General features: G+C 39.5%; 2 protein-coding genes across 2 annotated transcripts; both read left to right on the top strand.

The window, feature by feature from the left end:
• Positions 1–2,358: 2,358 nt before the first annotated feature.
• Positions 2,359–3,201, top strand: LOC149144019 (uncharacterized). The gene has a single exon (XM_089452021.1). The coding sequence runs from the start codon at positions 2,359–2,361 to the stop codon at positions 3,199–3,201; it is 843 nt and encodes a 280-aa protein (XP_089308147.1).
• Positions 3,202–4,832: 1,631 nt separating this feature from the next.
• LOC149144018 (uncharacterized) lies at positions 4,833–5,312 on the top strand. Its single transcript, XM_089452020.1, has one exon. The coding sequence runs from the start codon at positions 4,833–4,835 to the stop codon at positions 5,310–5,312; it is 480 nt and encodes a 159-aa protein (XP_089308146.1).
• The last annotated feature ends 14,804 nt before the right edge of the window (positions 5,313–20,116 follow it).

Below are 20,116 nucleotides of genomic sequence, written 5' to 3'. Positions count from 1 at the left end.
CCATGATCTAGATGTACTAGGAATTTATGACTTAGCAAAAGCCAAGACTCCACGGGGGTGGGGGATCGTACTCCTTGAGCTTTATGACAACTAGGAATTTATGACCTAGAAAAAGCCAGGACAATTGCCACTGTAACACCAAGAGTATATCAAGTAGCCCATAAGGTAGATTTAAAAGCAGTTTATGACTTAGAAAATTCCAAGATATTTCCACTATAACACCAAGAGTATATCGAATAGTCCATAGGCAAGATATACTAGCAATTTATAACCTAACAAAATTGAAGTCTCCATAAGGATGGGGGAGCCTATTCCTCGAACCTTATCATAGCTAGTAATTTATGACTTAGCAAAATCCAAGAGAAATGAAAATATAACACCAAGATTATATCCAATAGCCTATAATCAAAGGCTCCATGAGGGTGGGGGAGCCTACTCCTTAAGGTTTATCACAACTAGGAATTTATCACTTAGAGAAATCGAAGATGATTGCCACTAAAACACTAAGAGTATATCTAGTATCTCATAAACCAGATATACAAGGGATCCAATATCGAATAAGCCAAATACGCTAGAAATTTATGACTTATCGAAATCCAAGACTCCATGATGGTGGGGGGGCTTACTCTTTGAGCCTTATCATAGGGGGTCAAAATGTGGCCTTGTGGGATTTGAAGTTGGATGGGGGAGATAACGTCCCATTATGGAAGAATTATAGGTTTTTGGGGGCTCTGCAACTTTCGAGCTAGGGTTTCCAGCCTCCCTGTCATGGCACGACACTCTGCAAACTGCTCTGCCAACAATCGCTGACCCAAGCTGCATCCGGGTCATCACATCTTATTGATCCCTTTCAATGGCATCGTCCCAGGGGGAGGCTCTCAATGCCTACCCCAAAGTCAAAGCTGAAATGTCCGAAAAGATGTTAGACGACACAAACCAACTCATTCAAGGAAACGCTCAGGGCTCTGAAACAGGCCAAAAATCACAGGACAATAATTCATAGAAGACTCCTCAGGGAGATAAGTTGGACAATCCAGAGAACGAAGCGATGGAAACGGAAGGCACTACAGAAGTTCCCAAAGCCACCTCTACTACCTGCAGACCAATAGCAAAGGAACGCCCTAAGATCGAGCTACCAAGCAACAGGATCAATGGCCAGATCCAGTACATGAGAGATCATGCGCTGATTGGCAAATTCGTCGGGTTTTGGCCAATGGAAAAAGCCCTACATGGATGGATTAGGGCCAAATGGAAGCCAAAGGGGTAGGTAATACTGCAACTCAGACCCAAAGGATTCTTTACTACCATTTTTAACTGCCTCAAAGATAAGAATTGAGTCATGGATGGAGGCCCCTACTTTTTCAACTCCTAAGGTCTCTATCTCAGGGAATGGATTGAAAGATTCAACCCAGATAAAGAGGACTTCAGTTGTGCGCCCATCTGGATTCAACTCTATTCCCTGCCGCTGGAATATTGGGATGAAGAATCCCTAAAGGATATTGGCAATGGTCTTAGCGAGTTCATTAAAATTGCAGAGGAAACAAAGCTCAGACGGTATACCTCCTATGCTCGGATCTACGTCTTCATGCATCTCGCGCAAGCCCTCCCTAACTCAGTAAGTCTCTTTCATGATGACTATGAATGGGTGCAAACCTTAGATTATGAACATATGCCTTTTAGATGCAGGAAATACCATACTCATTGCCATTTATACTATGATTTCCCTCTGAATACGCCTCCAAGTAAACCCTCAAATTCTGCTGCTACCCCTGATGCTGAAGGTTTCACTAAAGTCTAGAACTGGCGCCGGCACAACAAGAAATCCCCTTCTCTAATTCCCAAACCCCACTCTCAATCCCCGCTTCCTCCCTCTACCAGCAATAGTTTTGAAATCCTTGCCACCCCCATTTCTGATACCCCCATCTCAGATGCCATCCTCGAACCCCTGTCTAGCTCGAAGCCTGAATCTAGCTCTGGCCATCCTTGCAACATAGAGGTTGAGAACATTGGAGATAATGAGAACCAGATCACTCCCATGGAAGATGAAAATGACTCGGTAGACATAGGAGACCTTGACATCTTCACGCTGGAGCAAGCATGCAAAAAGAAGGACTTTGACCAGATCTCAAAAAAGAAGATCGAGAACCTAACTGTGGCTCTTGCCCGAGTGCAGCAGAATAAAAAATCCCTAGGCATCCAGCAGGGAAGCCCATGGGATGGGAAGAAACTCTTCAAAGACTCAAAGAAAAGAGGAAGGAAATCTGATCTACAGAGGACTATTCTCCTGGGGGAGATGCTTGTAGAATCTGGTAGGTATCCCAAACTTACCAAGTTCCCCCCCCCTGAAGGAAGTTCTCAATGAAACTCATCTCGTGGAATATAAGGGGTCTAAATGGCCCCTCAAAAGTCCATACGATCAAGAATCTGATACAGATGGAAAAACCTCAAGTCTTTTTTCTGCAGGAAACCAAATGCACAAGTCAAACCCTTGGCCCCATTCTTTCTAAAGCCTGGCCAGGGTGCCACTCCATCGCAGTTGATGCCTCCGGAGCATCAGGCAGTCTAGCGATCACTTGGGATCCGAAATCTATCTCAATAAACGATGCCCACACCACTCACAATCTAATTCAAGCCTCTTTCCACATCCACGGAACCAATCTGCATGGGCATCTTTCTAATGCATATTTCCCTCAGGAGGCTGCAAGGAAAATCGCACTGTTAAACATGATAGAACAACTCAATTATACCAGAGCTCATCCCCTCTGGATCGTGGGGGGCGATTTCAATATGATCACTAGCTTGGATGAAAAAAGAGGTGGCAGAGAAAAACTAGAAGCAGACAATACCCATTTCAAAGAATTCATCCAACGGAACTGGTTGATCGATCTTCCCTTTGCCAACAGAAATCACACCTGGAATAACAAGAGAGTGGGCACTCAACATATAACATCTAAACTGGATAGATTTCTCCTCTCGGAAAATGCCATACACATTGGTGGTGACTTCCAAGCCACAATTTTGCCTTTTTCAGGGTCAGACCACTGGCCCATTTCTCTGCACTGGACCAGACCAGGGGACCACATCAAAAGACCCTTTCGATTTGAGGCTTTCTGGCTCTCCCACCCAAGCTTCAAGGAAATGGTTCACTCTGCTTGGCAAGCTTTCACTCCTCCTCTAGGTTCCAAGATGTTCCAGTTTTAGCAGCACCTCAAAGATCTCAAAGCCCGCATTAAAGAGTGGAACCATTCTACCTTCGGCAACATCTTCCAACAGCAAAGGCTACTGGAATAGGAAATGAAAGACCTACAACTTCGTATCATTAAAGAAGGCCACAATGAAGAATCTAACCTAAAAGAGCAAAGTCTCCTCAATCAGCTGGAGGAAAGAAGGCACCAAGAAGAGATTTACTGGAAACAAAAATCCCGGATCAGATGGTTAAAGGAAGGAGAAAGGAACACCAAATTTTTCCACCGCTCGACCATTCAACGTAGGATGTGTAACAATATCAACTTTCTCCTTAGCCCAACAGGAGAAAGACTAGAGCAGCATCAGGACATCGAAGCGGGTTTGGTTTCTCATCTCAAATCAGTGGTGCAGGAAGACCAGACTGACAGACGACCAGCTATTAACAAAATCCCGCAACACATACCAAAGCTAATCACGGAGGAGAACAATCATCTTCTTCTTCACCCAGTCACTCTTTTGGAAGTTGAACAGGCTATCCTCCAAAACAAGGAAGGCAAAGCTCCAGGACCCGATAGCTTCACTTCCAACTTCTTTCATCATTTCTGGGATTTGATCAAAGATGAGATCTGGAACTTAGTGGAGGAGTCCAGATCTATGCATTGGCTTCTCCCTTCTCTAAATGCCACCTTCGTAACATTGGTCCCCAAGGAGGACCTAGCTACAACGCCTGACAAATTTCATCCCATTTCCCTTTGCAATGTCATCTACAAGATTATCTCCAAAGTTGTTGCCAACAGGTTAAATCTGCTGCTTCCCTTGCTCATCTCGCCTAAGCAAACGGGCTACGTAGAGGGGTGACAAATCCTGGATGGCATTATTCTCACTCATGAGATTATGCATTCATTGAAGAAGACTAAAAAGCCACATATGCTCCTTAAGGTTGATTTATCAAAATCTTTTGACAAACCTAATTGGAACTTCATTCAACAGATGTTAGCAGCCTTTGGCTTCAGCCCTCCTTGGATAAGATGGGTCATGAGCCTGATCTCCTCTTCCTTTTGCTCCATCCTGGTCAATGGTATCCCCTCTCATCCCTTCTCCCCCTCTCGTGGCATTCACCAAGGCGATCCCCTCTCCCCCTTTCTCTTTCTCCTCATGGCAGAAGGGCTAGGGCGGACCATCTCTCATGCCCTCCATTCGCAACAGCTTCATGGCATCTCCATTCATGAACCCCCTGCTCACACTCACCAGCAATTTGTGGACGACACCATGCTGTATGGTCATCCTTCTGCCCATGAAGCCTCCGCCTTCAAGAGCTTGCTAGATTTTTTTGCCGATGCCTCTGGAATGTCTGTCAATGCCTCCAAGTCGCAAATCTTCTTCTTTAACACTACTATTTTCATTCAGCATCGTATTGCTAGAATCCTCAGATTCTCCATTGCCATGCTGCCAGCCAAATACCTTGGAGCCCCCTTGATTGTCTTAGTGCTTAAGCACTCTTCTTGGAGAACTCTTTTGGATAAATTCGAAGCTAGATTATCATCCTGGACCCTTCGCCCCCTCAACCTTCCTAGTAGACTTATTCTGATCAAGTCTATCCTTCAATCCTTGCCTCTCTATCTCTTCTTGGTCCTTGCAACCCCGAAATGAGTCCTCAAACAGATAAAATCTCTTCAGCGCAACTTCCTGTGGGGAGCATCTGGGCAGAGCAGAAAATGGGCGTTGGTCAAGTGAAATACGATCTGCAAGCCAAAGCTAAGGGGGTCCTAGGACTCCGTGACCCTCAACACAGCAACGCAATCATGGGGGCTAAGATCTGGTGGCTATGGCTATCCTCCCCCTCCTCGCCATGGGCGAAACTCTGGAATGCCAAATATGCCAACCATAGACCCCACTCAGAGCTCATTCGAATGTCTACTGTAGAAGCAGGCTCACTGATCTGGAACGCTGCCAAACAACATCATCTACTTATTCAGGAACATAGTTTCTGGGAGGTCTGCAATGGTCGCGCAGCTAGGTTCTGGACAGACTCGTGGAATCAGAAACCCAAGCTCCTCTCAACCATCAAACCGCCCCTCCAGTATGACTTGATCACTCCTCTGGAAGCCACGATTCACCAATTCTAGGAGGAAAGCCTTGTTCAGAGGTATAGAAGTTGGAAATCGGCTGCAAGATGCTTGAACAACTAGCAAGTTCAGACTCATACAGCGTTGGATGTAGAACTAAGCAGTAGGAAAATCAGATACTCGGATAAGTAGGATATCCTTCGCTGGGGCCACTCTCCCAAAGGCAAGTTCACCACTGAGGAAGCTTATGCCCTGATGACCCAAACTCTCGAACCCCCTGACCCCATCTGGAAAGTGCTGTGGTCACCGTAGCTCTGGCCCAAGGTTTCCTCATTCTTGTGGTTTCTCTACCATAAGAAAATACTCACTTGGGATAATTTAATGAAAAGAGGCTTCACTGGACCTTCCCAATGTCCCAACTGTAAGAATCAAGAGGAGACGATTCAACACCTTATGCTGACTTGCCCCCTGGCTGCCTTCTTCTGGGAAAGGGTCAGCTCCAAGTGCAAACAGGATGGTCGACAGTCCGAGGACTTAAACACTATCATTCGGAATTGGCCAGTGACACCCTACCAGAGTAATATGATTAACGCTCTCTGGGGGCACATTCCAAGTCTCCTATTCTGGCATATCTGGAAGGAGAGGAATAAACGGATCTTCAAGAACCAGTCTACCCCTCTGGAAATCCTCTGGCTCAACTACTGCAATAATCTTCAGGAGACATTAGCACTACATAATTGGCAGAAGGAAGACCACCCTACTCTGCCCCAGGAGTAACAAGTTTGGAATAATTGGTAGCTCAAGCTCAATCTGAAGCCTGAGTCAATTAGCCAAAGAGTCCCAAAGGCAAACTCTAATGTAAAATGGGTCTCACCCCTAGAGGGGGTCATAAAGCTCAACTTTGACGGAGCCTCCAAAGGCAATCCCGGGGAGGCGGGTTTTGGGGGTATCTTTCGCAACCATAAAGGGGACCCCGTGCTCATTTACTATGGCTCTATGGGATGGGACACCAACAACTTTGCGGAGCTAGAGGGTCTATGGCAAGGTATGCAGCTAGCCAAGCTCCATAATTTTTTCCCTATCGAGATTGAGGGCGACTCCCAAATCATAATCAACATGATCAGTAAGATCCTCTCAGGATCCCCGCCTTCAAGAGTGGCAGATAGTTGGAGGCTCATGTCATGATTGGGACTCATCGCTGAATGGTTGCAAGAGCACAGAGCCATCTACCTCAAGCACACTAGAAGATCTGGCAACAAAGTGGCAGATTTGCTAGCCAACAAAGGGGTAATGTACTCTCAGACCCTCTCTGTAGGACCCCTCTCCGATCTCAATGATAGCAAGCTCCTTCAGGAATGCACTCAGCTGGTGCATCACGATAACTTCACCTCGGATGCGGGTGACCATTGAAGTGATGGAGGTTACGAACTGGCAGACAGGTGCGTGGCAAGCCCAATGTTTCGCCGGCACAATGCAGATACACATCTCTGGTATAATTAAGATGACATACAATCACCCTATGCAACATTTAATTCGGTGGGGAAGTCGAGACACCAAGCATCTCGGCATGAAAAATCAGGCCCTTATTACCCTGTCCTCAATTATGAACTCAGTTGCTTTGATCTGGTCTTGTGATGCTCTGCCAGTCTCCATGTCGAGACAACTCCTGCCTGTAGGTTCTCAATGCTCGCCGGAAGCCGAACTGTACAGCCTTCACACGTCAGTGGGAAAGCGTTGCCCGCTAGCCTCCTGCATTAGTTTTATCCCTGGATATCACCACTCGCACAGCCAATTCTGCGCTCAATTCATCCCTGAGTTGTTAGGCTCTCACCCCCATCTTCCTCTGTTGGCCCCCCCTACCTCCTCCGCCGTTGATCACGAATTCTATGCTGCAATGCCTAGGCTAAGGCACCGCATGAGAAGCCGCAGGGGGGGCTCTAGGCCTAATCCCTACCCTTCCCCTTTCTCCAGCTCGCCCCCCGCTCGCAATCCCTATGATTATGTTCACCGCTATATTCATAGAAGTGGGCTAGCTTGTCGCCTCCCTCCCTCCTCGCGAAATGACTCCCTCCCCTCTTACCTGTACATTGACCCTCGGCTTGCTTTTTTTGCCTCTCCCCCATCCTCTGATCCCCCTATCAACCTGCAGGCCTCCTCTTTTGTTCCACCTACTCCTCTGCCCGTAGATAACAATCCCTCTCACCTGGATGATGACAGTAACTCTAGCCCGCTCCCGTTCACTGGGACAACTGTCGGCAAGAGTGTAGAGGTGGAGGGCGCTCCTCGAAGGATTCTCGACCCAGCTCCTGAGGACAGCAGCTCTAGCCAGCTCCAGAACACCAGGACTATTGCAGGCGAGCATGTAGCGATGGATGACACCTCTCAAGTGGTTCCTGATCTAGACCCAGATGATAAGGAAGGTTGGTGGTGCAGAATTGAAGAGGAATCGCCCTCGGGTGACTATAGAATCTAGCGCCTCTATTTTTCTCACCATCATGACTAATCTTTTGCGCTTTATGCTGGTCTTGTCGCCTATGTATCTAAGCGTGTCCAAGCTAAACTCTGCAGTTAATTTAGTTCTTAATCTATGTATGAGTCGGTTTCCCCTAGTGGGCGGCTCAGTCTTTTGGCTTACTGTTGTCAACTCAACACTGGTTTCCTCTTGCGAGGCAGCATTCAAATGCTTCTTGGGTTGGTTTCCCCTTATGGGCGGCTCAATTTTTGATATTTTGCTGACTATATGGCATCACTCTGATGCCTAGAACTCTCTATACCATATGTTTCCATAATAGATTTAAGCTTACTTAGAAAAAAAAAACATCCCATTATGGAAACCGCTTGATTGTCCCATAAGGAGACCTTGAAATCCTTCATTATAATGTGTTAAGAATTTTGTAACTATTGGGCTCCCTTCACTACTTTCTTTGTTATATTTTACCAAAGAGTATCAAATATTCATCGCTAGTTTTTCTTTGTAGGGGTTTTCTAAGAAGATTGTGTAGTGTTATTGCTATTTTACAATTAATTACAATTATATTTTTCATGTGCGAACTCCTAACATGTCATATAAGATCCATTGTTGTGAGTTATTGCATGAGACTATCATGAGTATGGTCAAGTGGAATGAATCAAGAATTGAAATATTTATTAGCATGATGGGTTAGGTTGGAAAGTAGCAAACAATAAAACATGTTAATACATGCATGGATAGATTTGTCCACACTGAATTTGTTCCACCTTACTATATTAGGATAGCCTCATGTGACAACTCACAACCATGGCTCTAATACCACATTTTAGGACTAAAATGCAAGATAGAAAATATAATTAATTATTCCATAACAACAACATTAAAAAAGTTTCTTGGAAAACCCCTATGGGGGTAACTAACCATGAATATTTCATTACCCTTTTGACCAAATTTGGTGAAACTAACAATGGAGAGATCCTATCACTGACTCACATCTTGGGACCTTATCATGAAGGATTTTAAGCCTACTTAAAGCTTCATTACATATAATACTATGGAAAATATACCACAGATCACTAAAAGCATGTGACCAGAAAAACATCGCTATAAACTAAACTCATTTGAATTATTTCCAAGTTAAGTTTAACCTATTAACTTATGGGTAGAGAATATAAATACATATTTCCACCTCATAAGGTTATAAATTTTAAGAATGGGAGATTCTTATATCTTACATGTTAATTCTTGAAGTTGACATGGAGGAGGTGTTTTAAAATCGCCCACTCTACCTCTTTTCATTTCCATCAATTCTTGTTATTTCTTGCATGTGAGATTAGTTAGATTAATAATTATTTTATCCATTTCCTTTCAAGATTTGAGAGTGATTAAGAGGGATACAATCGAAGGAGATTTAGTTCAATGACTTCATTTGGATTTATTTAATTTTGAATGTTTGTGTGTTTTTAATCGTGTAAGTATATTTCTTATTTACTCATCTATTGGTTTAGGATTGGGAAGAATTAGGGAAAATTTTCATTATCATAATAATTGGTGCATCCTTTAGAAGATACGAGGTTTAAATAACGATATCCATGACTCTATAAATATCAAGCTAAAAATTTAGCTTGAGGGGTTGGAATTTGAATCATGTGACTCTATGACTATACTTGAAAGGAAGCTATTGGAAATGCATTTTTCCTTGGTATATTTATAAGCCCTATAAACCCTTATTGGGTGCATATTAACTCACCTAAACCTCCATTTAATTCTCCATTATGATGGAAATCCTTATACATGTTATCGCATTCACATTCCCAACAATATATTAGAGAATATCTTGCACTTTTCTCTAATGATTTTTTCATTTTGACATCATTTTGTGTTGAATGTCCTTGATAATTATTTATAATAAACAATTGATTACACCCTTTCTTTCCATGCTCCAAATTATATTATTCCTTATCATCCCAAGCCTTTTGAAAAGATTCCATACCTTTTTTCCCTCATAAATATGATTTTCCTTATTTATAACTTATTCCTTAATCATGGATGCAATAAAATGGAATTTATCACTATAAGAAGGAGGTATACCCCATATAAACTTTTCTACTTTATCGTATTGTCATAATTAAAGGAATAGTGAGAATTTACCACTAGTATCCCATTCGAGTAATAGATAACATTATACACATTAGCATATAAACATAAAAATGAGAGAATGGAGAAGATGGAACAAGTAATGGGAGACTACCAAACAAGCTCTTTATTATAATACCACAACAATGTTAATATATTCTTCTTCAATATCTATCTCTTGGCTACATCAATAGCCTATTTGTATGCATTCTTTACTTAGAAGGTAGTTATAACTATCTAATTTTTTTTGTTAGTTGATCCAAGTGCAAGGCAAATCGACATACATTATGTCTTAGATAATTAATTGAGTTCGAATGTCAGTTATAGTCAACAAATTCGACTATTGGTTGCAAGATCTCCACCCACCTAAATTTATTGTTAATCTTCAGTAATTCATAGAGGTGGATCTGCGATACATTATGAGAGGTCACAATACAATATTTTTTACTATATTTAAAGCGTGGTTTCTTTGGATTTTTTTTACTTCTTTAGTTTTTGGCTAATTTTATATTACTAGTGTTGGGACTATTCTAGTTTGAGGAGAAACTATGTATACTTCTTCAAAAGTCATCTTTGTCCAAGTAGAGAGGAGCACTTTTTTACTTAATAGGTTTACCCCTATTATTGTCATTGTTGTACCATCCATTGGAGCCATGTTGGCTCTTTTTCCAATGAATAATATTATAAAATTGGTGTGCGAAAATTTGATGCTAACATAGTGGCAGAGATAAATTTAATGTTTGGCCACAATAGAGAAGCTAAAATGTGGGGCCATGAAGGTGTAGAATCATGTTGTCAATTGATTGTTGTTTTATGAATGTATGGTACAATTAGTTCTAGTTGCTGGTCAAAATTTGTACATTAATCTAATATATATTGATTGTACTCCCCCGTAGAAGTAATTTCTACCACACATTATAATTTCTAATTCAACTTATTGTACTACACTTCTTGCAATTATTGATTATATTGATCATTTAATCTTTGTTCTTATTGTGCTACATTATTTAGGTCTTCAGGTAAATTGTTTTCTTTTTCTTGTGATATATCCACAACACAAAACCATTGTAATTCTTCCTAGATCATGGGAGCCTCCTCTTCCCTTTTTGTAGTTATTTGGGTCAATGGGGCTTGCTTTATCTGAATTCAATGGTTTTCTATTCGCTATCAATTAATTATTTCATTAAGTTTTGTTGGAATCTGAGTCTATTGTAGGTTTATGGAACATATATCGTCTAGTTATTGAGAATGGTTTCTAGTGTTGTGATTTTGTTTACTAATTATTTTTAATAATTTCTATGCCTACCTAAATCTGTTAAATTCATATTTTACTATATTGTACATCTATCTAACCTTTTCTTTTTTACTTTCATCTTGCACCTATTGATTCTCTTCCTATGCTTAGACATTGATGTTGGGAAGTTCATAAACTAAATATTATATAGAGTCTAGTTAGTTTATTTCTAGATTGGGCCATCTATTATGTAACTTTTTTGACACCAATTCTATGCATTCTTCTTATACTTGCTTTTCTTAGTTTCATATTGATCTTAGGAAGCTAATGGACTGAATATTATATGGAGTCTAGTTAGTTTGTTTCTAGACTCGGTCATTTATTTTGCAACTTTCCTTATACCAATTCTATACATTATTGTTATACTTTCATTACTTTAATTTCCTCATTTCAAAAGTTGGTATGGCAAATATTTGGATATGACACCATTTCTTTCTAATACCATAATGTTTTGTTGATTAGGCATAACTATACATGTGTTGAGTTGAAAAGTTATATGTCATACCTTTATAGGACTCTCCACCTATGGGAGACATTCCTAAGATTCTCACTGAATTGTTGAGCATAATCTTTGAGATGATAGAGTTAGTTTACGCTGGTGCACTCCAAAAAAAGAAGTTATATTATTGAAGTTTTCTCTTTTGTGAATATTTACTTATCAATAGGGGTGACTTAGCTCATTAAATGAAGACAATAATTAAATGGCCTTTCTCAAACTTTGGCATTACCCATAATTAATTTTGATAAAATATGTCAAATGTTCATCTGAATTGAACGCTTCTCCTTCCTAAAAAATTTTACCAACTTCTTTCAGCATATTTAGTTTTATGTTAAAGTCCTGGCCTACTATTGTGAAATATGGCCATATAATTACATAAGCCTAGATGCCTAGTTGGTTACCTTTCTAAGTTCTTCATTATGTTCCTTGCAAATATTCAAATCTAATATCCCGATTCGTTTGTATTTACAATCTTCTCACCTATTCTACAGAGTCATGGGAACCTATGAATCAACCGAAAAATGATAGGAATAATTATTTCAAGCTATAAATAGCCTGAATGTAACCAAATCATAATAAAGTTGGTATCTTCCTCTTTCCATCCCCAAGAACCATCAAATTATTGGTAAACTAAGCAATTATTGACTTTTGATTCTTTGAAGCACTCGAGATCTTTTTCCATTTTATTTGATCCATGTGCTGAAATATTTCCAATGTTTATCTCAAGGGGTTTCTTCTATTTTGTCCCATAAAATTTCGTATAATGATACCTATAGTACTATTGCAATAAATTTGTCAAATATCATTTTAGATTATGGTTCCACTAGGGTTTCACTAATTTTCAAATTTTCCTCATTTTGGGAACTTTAACATTTTCTTTTTGGTTGCAAGTTGGATCTTCGGTTTTAGTCACAGACATCAAGCATTCAATTTTGTGTTTACTTTATATGTTAGTTGATCAATTGGGAGTGAAATAAAAGAAACAAAGTCATATGAATCCTCCCTATATATAATTGCTTAACAATGCTTGCATAAATTTCAATGAGGGAAAATTTATTTGGAACAATATGACATTTATGGTTTAATTCGATATGTCTTCTTGCATAGTTGATGGACAAGTGCCAAATTTTTTATGGTCAATTTTGATCTTTGAACATGGCTTCACGCTTCTTCCTTAAGAGATTTGAGCAAGTTTTTGACAGTGGCTTCATGCTTCTTCTTAAGTAACTCGGTGTGAATGAAACAACATGAAACCATATTAGGCTTCTACAACAAAACCCATATGTCTAATTCTTAGCATGACAACTAGACATATGAAAAATTGTGATGTAAGAAAAAGAGCTAAACTTTATTAATAGGAGCTAAGTTGAGTGAACAAGAACTCTTCACCTTCCATAGGAAGTGATCCTTAACATTTAACATCATCAACACAATCTCATTTAAACCTCCTTCAAGCTTTAAAAATAAATGAAATTCATAATGTAATTAAAAATTTTCCTTATCATGATCAAGGTTGTGGTATTAATCTAAAGATGCAGATATTCAAGGTGACAACGATAAGAACTAGGTAAAAGTATAGCTAATCACAAGGAAAAAGGTTTATGAAATTGTGTCATAATGGGGGCCCAACATTAGCTATTCACAACTTCAATTAAGGAAACTTCCTTCTCATTGTATTTGCATAGCTTTCATGTCCTTGTATATTCTCTCAATGCAGACCCAACCAATACACCTGGGTGTTCTGTCATCTCCTTTTTTCTTACACTATCATCCATTTCATGTATATGGTTTAATGAAGGTCATGTAATTCTGGTTGGATTTTATTCAACTCTTCTCTAGAGCTCCTTTTATTTCCTTCTCCATGTTAGGTTCCTATACCAATAGGAGTCATATTTTTTTAATGGATGAGATTAAACCTGTAATATGTACATACCTTTGCTTTCTGCAAATGTTTTCCATATTCAGAAAAAATTAAAAAATGTAAAGAGGGTATATCCTAAAAGAAAATAAAAGGACAAAAAGAATAAAAAGGTCAAAAAATATGAAAAATATGAACCCGAAGAAAAGAAAATACCATGAAAGTGTGCTAGTCAAAATTGCCACTACTATTTACTTTTTATTCAGAATAAATGATTGTGTGTAGTTTGTAACCTATGCCACAATCCATGATGGTCAAAATGATTAAACTTGGCTATTTCATGTTTCAATTTCATGTTTATAGATAGAGAATAAAAATCTTACCAAACAGTGTAATCATGGCAGATAAGTAGATTAGGTAGAGTAAATAAAAAGGAGCTCAACTGTTTAATATGAGCCCTTGGATGTAATAAGGTTAGATTTAGTTAGATTTCCATCGTAAAGAAAAGAAAAATATTTGATTAGGGTTTGCTAGCTTAAATGCACCCTAATAAAGAGAAGTAAAAATGGTAGGATGAGTAGATGGGTAAGTAGAAGAAAGGTTGTGGAATTGGGATGATTGTTAGACAAAAGCATATTGATCACCCTCATCATGAAAGTTCTAAATATGAATGAGAAATGGGAATGGCATAAACTCACAAAGTCAAATTAACTAATTTCCCTTCACTAATTTCACCCTTTACTTAACTAATTTCCCACAATAAGTTTGAAGTACCCAAAATATTAAGTCAAAGGGGCTGAGAGTATTTCTCTGACTTCTGGAGGGACCAGATCCTCAACCCAATGACTTATAGATCTTAAGTACTAAAATCCCCTCATAAACATTCACCCCCTTCAATTTATTCATTTTACCCTAATAAATCTCTTTTCCTAAGGTTAAAACACCAATTTCCTAAGGAAAAGAAATCACCCCCTTGGATACCCCCTTTTATGAAAAACCCACAAAAATGCACTTAGCCTAAGTTGTAATGTTTCTATGGAAAAAGCAAAGGAATTACAAAAACACATTATGCTTAGAGCACTTCATTTATCTCCTGCAATTTTCATATTAACTTTTAACATTATTTATATATTAATTCCCCAAAAGACCGTCCCCCATATGTGGCTTCAATATTTTCCCCATTTGGTCAGGATATAGTAGCAATGATCTCTTGTGTTTTAGGCTATACAACCAGTGAATACATAGATGAAATCATCTTAGACTTCATGTCCATTTGTACTCCTAGATAGCCCCCTGCTGTCATGTACGATTATGCCAAGTACATAGTTGATAGGATGCATGAACATTTTATAAGAATGAGTAATGAAAGAGTATTTGAGTATTCTTCAGTTTTGTACCACCTTTTCTTGTATTACCAAGCTGACAAGTTCCCTTTCACTCTGCAAAAGCTTGACACTAAAGGTCATCCTAGTTCAGTCATTTTTTGCACTCCTTCGATACATAAGTATGATTCCCCATATCCATACACAGATTTAATTGATCTTTTTGTACATCCAGTAGTGACCATGCTGCTAGGAAGTCCTCCTCCAAGAATCAGTTCAGATATTAGGAGGATCCTATAGCTGTCAAAACAACACAAAGTGGGAGATTGGTACTTGTACCAAAATCACACAGAAATTAGGATCTATGGCTATGTGTTGGCCCCATATAAACTACCCAGATACCTCTCAATGAGGTTATTTGGTCTGGGTACTACAGGAAAATAATCAATTCAGATTAGGTGCATTTTTTTAAGGCCAAAAATAAGGCCCAGCTTAGAATCAATGATCAACTAGGCACCTTTGTATGCAATAGCAGAGAAGCTAGAAGAGAAGCAGAAGAAATCCTTCAGAGACTCAAACTAAAACAAAGCTTCATGTGGAGATATGACCCCTGTGACTTTATTTGCAACAAGAGATGGAAAAACAAGATGGCTCCCTATATTCACCACTGAATCCCTCAGATAGATAAATATGTAAACCAATTGGAATAGGTGGAGAATACTCCGATAGACAGGGATAGTAGTGAAGTAGTAGTTGAAAATGCTCTTATTGATTTAGAGAAAAGGCTTGATGAAGGTTCTTTCCTGCAGGTGCCAGTAGAATCTCAAGTCCAAGGACAGTCCCAAATCCAAGAAGAATCACAGGCACAGGAAGAATCTCAGGCACCAAGTGAATCACAAATAGAAGAAGAATCCTAGGTGCCAGAAGAGTCAGAGCATCTAGATCTATCAGAGGAATTAGGTCAAACAGGTATACAATAGCCCACTATGAGTACTCCCCCTAACTTTAAAACTCCTCTAAATGAGGAGAAAACCTCAAAAGAAATAGGGAAGAGGCCAATACATCAGGCAGAGAAACCACACAATCATATGCAAAGACTAGCCTGGTTAAAAGGCAGAGATTAAATCCTATGCCAAAACAGGAATTCATAGAAGAAACTGTTGGGGCCACCAGCACAAAAAGAGAAAGAAGTAGGCCTGCCACTCTCTCTGGGGGCATAATAAAACCTTCCACATTAAATACTCAGATGCTAGAAAGGCAACAGAGTGTTTAAGTGTCCTCCTTTAGGATGCTAGCTGATAGGGACCAAGATATTAGAGAAAAGTACAAAGATGTAAAGGCTAGGAATGAGAGGCTAAAAGCCTGGACTTATGCACAGTACCTAAAGATGGCACCTACAAACCAGACAAGGCTAATGTCAGCCTATGATGTGAAAGAGGGCAAAATGTAGATGACATTTATGAAGCCCACTTCTCAACAACCAAGGACAACAACGAACCTCAAAAGGGTAGATTTTGAAGTACTGGCAAAGGACATACATCCTATTGACCAGATTGAGCTGCATAAATAGACAGGGGAGATGATTTACTCCACCTTGATAGGGAAAGTGATCGCAGCTCATCAATTGCAAAATTTCCTAAATAACATATCAGCTCAATTCCAATTGGAAAAGGCCTCTTCATAGGCTAAAGAGACCAGAATCAAGTCCTTAGAGGACTTAATCATTGAGTTGGGACATGATTCCAAAGATGTGAAGGCCACTGAAAGATTGATCAAGAAGAAAAATGATGACATAGCTTCTTTGAATAAGCAACTTAAGATTACACCACTGCATCACCGACAGACAACAGAGGTCCTAGAGACCTAAAAAGGACAAGAAGAGCTTATGGACTTGGTCCTAAAGCTAAATGACAAGTTGAAAGAAACTGACAAATAATTGGACACATTGATTCAGTCCAGACAAAGTGAATAGGCCACCACTTCTACAACTATCATTCCCATACAACTATTTCCCTCAACACTGGCAGCATCCTTGGCACCAACAGCTCCACCTGCCACAACACTGCCAGTCAGAACTGAGTCTACAACAGCAAGTACCTCAATAGAAAAGACAACAGTGTAGTGAAAGCCATGGAGGAAATGTCCATTCAGGCAACAAAACTTAAGAGGCTTAAGGATAAAGTGGTAAGATTAGAAATTGACTACAAGCTTGCCCAGATTCAACAGAGAGAAGAAACATAGAAAGCCCTAAGGATGGGTGAAAAGATTAAGGTCCTAGAGAAGGATCTAACTCTACAAAAGCCACTAGGACAAACTACGAAGATGCTCTGGGCCAATATCATTGACTCTGTCAATGATATTTGGCCATCAATTCAAGTAATATTTGAGCAAACAGAACTGGTGAAAGTGGCCACTAAAGCAATTCAAAAGGTAAAGGAAGACTTAGGAGACTAGCCTGAGGATGCTAATCAACTCATCCACTTCTTGAATGGCGAGAACAGGCATGAACTAAATGAGCTTGGTGTGGAGGACAGAATTGAAGCCATCATAGAAGTCAAAAAGGTTCGTTCTAAAATAAACCTTATGCTTAACTTGGAAGAAAAATGACATAACATGCAGGTGGGCATTGACAGATTCATGGAAAAATTTCAAATTTTGAGGGATAAAGGCCTTCCAAGTCTTATGGTCATCCATGAAAAACTTATGACCCAATTGGACTATGTTGACATATTAAAAAAGTTGTCGAAGGAACAGGCAAGCATGTTATGAAACCAGCTCAAGAAAATATAGAAAAGATAGATCAATGCCTTAGAATTCAGCCTCTTCGAGGGGGAAACCTCCTTTACATTACATAAATGAACAATTATTGGATGATTCAAATGACAAAACCTCCTTTCTATATATAGGAGTCTAAGGAGTCACAATATAATCTAGCCAACCTAACAATAATAATATAAAGCCACAAAAATAACAATAGAGGGATTCTATGGGGCACAGTAATAACAATATGGGGGAAATAGGGGCACAACAATATTAATAAGGGGTATAACTACAATAGTAATGGGGTAATCACTAGTATTATAGGGACCCAACATGCCCCTCTCCTTCAAAAAAGTGTTGTCCTCAACGCTTGAGTAGTTCTGGATAATTCTGCATAAAATTCTCATCCTCCCATGTGGAATCTTCAGCGGATAAGTTCTTCCACTTGACAAGATACTCTAAAATTGATCGATTTCGTAGCTGTCGAGTTCTTGTTTCTATGACTGCTTCTGGTTCCAATATAATTTTTCCTTCCTCGTCAAGTTCTGGCAATATTGTTTGAACTGGGAGCTTGTCGCCTATAACCTTCTTTAAACATGAAACATGGAAAACTGGGTGCAATCGAGAAGCTGGAGGAAGCTCCAATTTGTATGCCATAGTACCAATCTTTTGCAACACCTTGTACGGACCATAATACTTTGGTGATAATTTATTATCCTTCTTAGCTTGCTTGAGTGACATTTGCTTATATGGTTGTAGCCCTAGGAATACCCAATCACCTACATCAAAACTTCTTTCACTGCGATGTTGATCTGCCTGTTGTTTCATTCTATTCTGTGCCAACACGAGGTTATCCTTTAAGAGTTGGAGGACTTGTTGTTGATGTTTGATGTGATGTTCCACTGCCTGAACCTTAGAATTTTCTCTTAAATATGATGTGATGGATGGTGGTTGATACCCATAAAGTTCCATAAATGGGGTCATTTTTGTTGCTGTATGGAAGGAAGTGTTATACCACCATTCAGCCAGAGGCAACCATTTGACCCATTGTGTCTGTTTATCAGATAGAAAGCAACGAAGATATCCTTCCAAACATTTGTTTACTATCTTAGTTTGCCCATCAGATTGAGGATGATAAGATGAGCTATGAGCTAACTGAGTACCAAGACAAGAAAATAATTATGTCCAAAAATTTCTAGTGAAAATGGGATCTCTGTCACTTACAATAATCTTTGGGTTTCCATGTAGCTTTTGAATTGTTTCCATAAATGCAGTAGAAACTGTACTGGCTTTAAATGGATGTGATAATGCACAAAAGTGTGCATACTTGGTAAGTCTGTCAACTAGCACCATGATGACACTCTTTCCCTCAGAATTGGGTAAACCTGTGATAAAATCCATTGAAACCTCCTCCCAACGTTGGCTTGGAATGGATAAAGGTTGTAATAGACGCGGTGTCTTAATTGTTTCAACTTTATTTTGTTGGCAAACCAAACATTCCGCCACAAACTTTTGAATATCTGATTTAAGGCCATCCCAAAAAAATTCCTTCTTAACCCTGTGGTAAGTTTTTAAAAATCCTGAGTGCCCTCCTAAGGGAGAAGTGTGCAATTCCATAAGAATCTTTTGTTTTAGCTGGGAATTCTTACAGAGGTATAAGCGATCTTTGTACCATAACAAATCATTTTGCCAGCTAAATGTATCAGATGTATTGGAATCTTGTTGTAACTTTCGAATAAGTGCCCACACTTCTTCGTCATTCTTCCATTCCTCTCTTGCTTCGTTTATCCAATCTGGTTGGATAATAGAAATGGCACACAACAATGCTTCCACATCCTCATCCTTTCTTGAGAGTGCATCTGCCACCACATTTTTCTTCCCTTTTTTGTAGATGATTTCAAAGTCATAACCCAACATCTTTGTGACCCACTTTTGTTGCTCTTTAGAGGATAATCTTTGTTCTAAAAAGTATTTAAGGCTATCATGATCCGTTTTTACCTTGAAGTGTCTTCCCATTAGGTAGGGTCACCATTTCTTAAGTGCATGGAGTATTGCCAACATTTCCTTCTCATAAATAGCTTTTCTTAAAAACTTTCCCTTGATTGGATGACTTTCAAAAGAAATGGGTCTTTCATCTTGCATTAGAACAGCACCAATTCCATTTCCTGAAGCATCACATTCCACAATAAAGGTTTTTGTGAAGTCCAGTGTAGCTAAGACCGGTGCTTGGCACATTGCCTCTTTAAGATGTTCAAAGGCCTTTGTTGCTTCCGGAGTCCATGAAAATGCATCTTTCTTCAATAATGTTGTTAGAGGTGCTGCTATTCTCCCATAATTCTTAACAAACTTGCGATAATACCCTGTCAACCCGAGAAATCCTCGCAGATGCTTTATGGATGTGGGGATTTTCCATTCCTTAATGGCTTTAATTTTTCTAGGGTCTACCTTAACTCCTTCATGAGATACAATATGACCAAATATTCCACCTCCTGGACTCCAAAGAAACATTTGGATCTTTTTGCATA

Source organism: Pinus tabuliformis, chromosome X (assembly GCF_031772625.1).
Source record: "Pinus tabuliformis cultivar Carrire ecotype Pingquan chromosome X, CPIR1, whole genome shotgun sequence".
NCBI lineage: Eukaryota > Viridiplantae > Streptophyta > Pinopsida > Pinales > Pinaceae > Pinus > Pinus tabuliformis.
The sequence above is the reverse complement of the archived record's forward strand: the minus strand, read 5'-3'. Positions and strand labels throughout refer to the sequence as shown.

Coding starts and splice junctions, on each gene's coding strand:
- LOC149144018 (XM_089452020.1), top strand. CDS start 4,833: ATGAGTCCTCAAACAGATAAAATCTCTTCAGCGCAACTTCCTGTGGGG.
- LOC149144019 (XM_089452021.1), top strand. CDS start 2,359: ATGAAACTCATCTCGTGGAATATAAGGGGTCTAAATGGCCCCTCAAAA.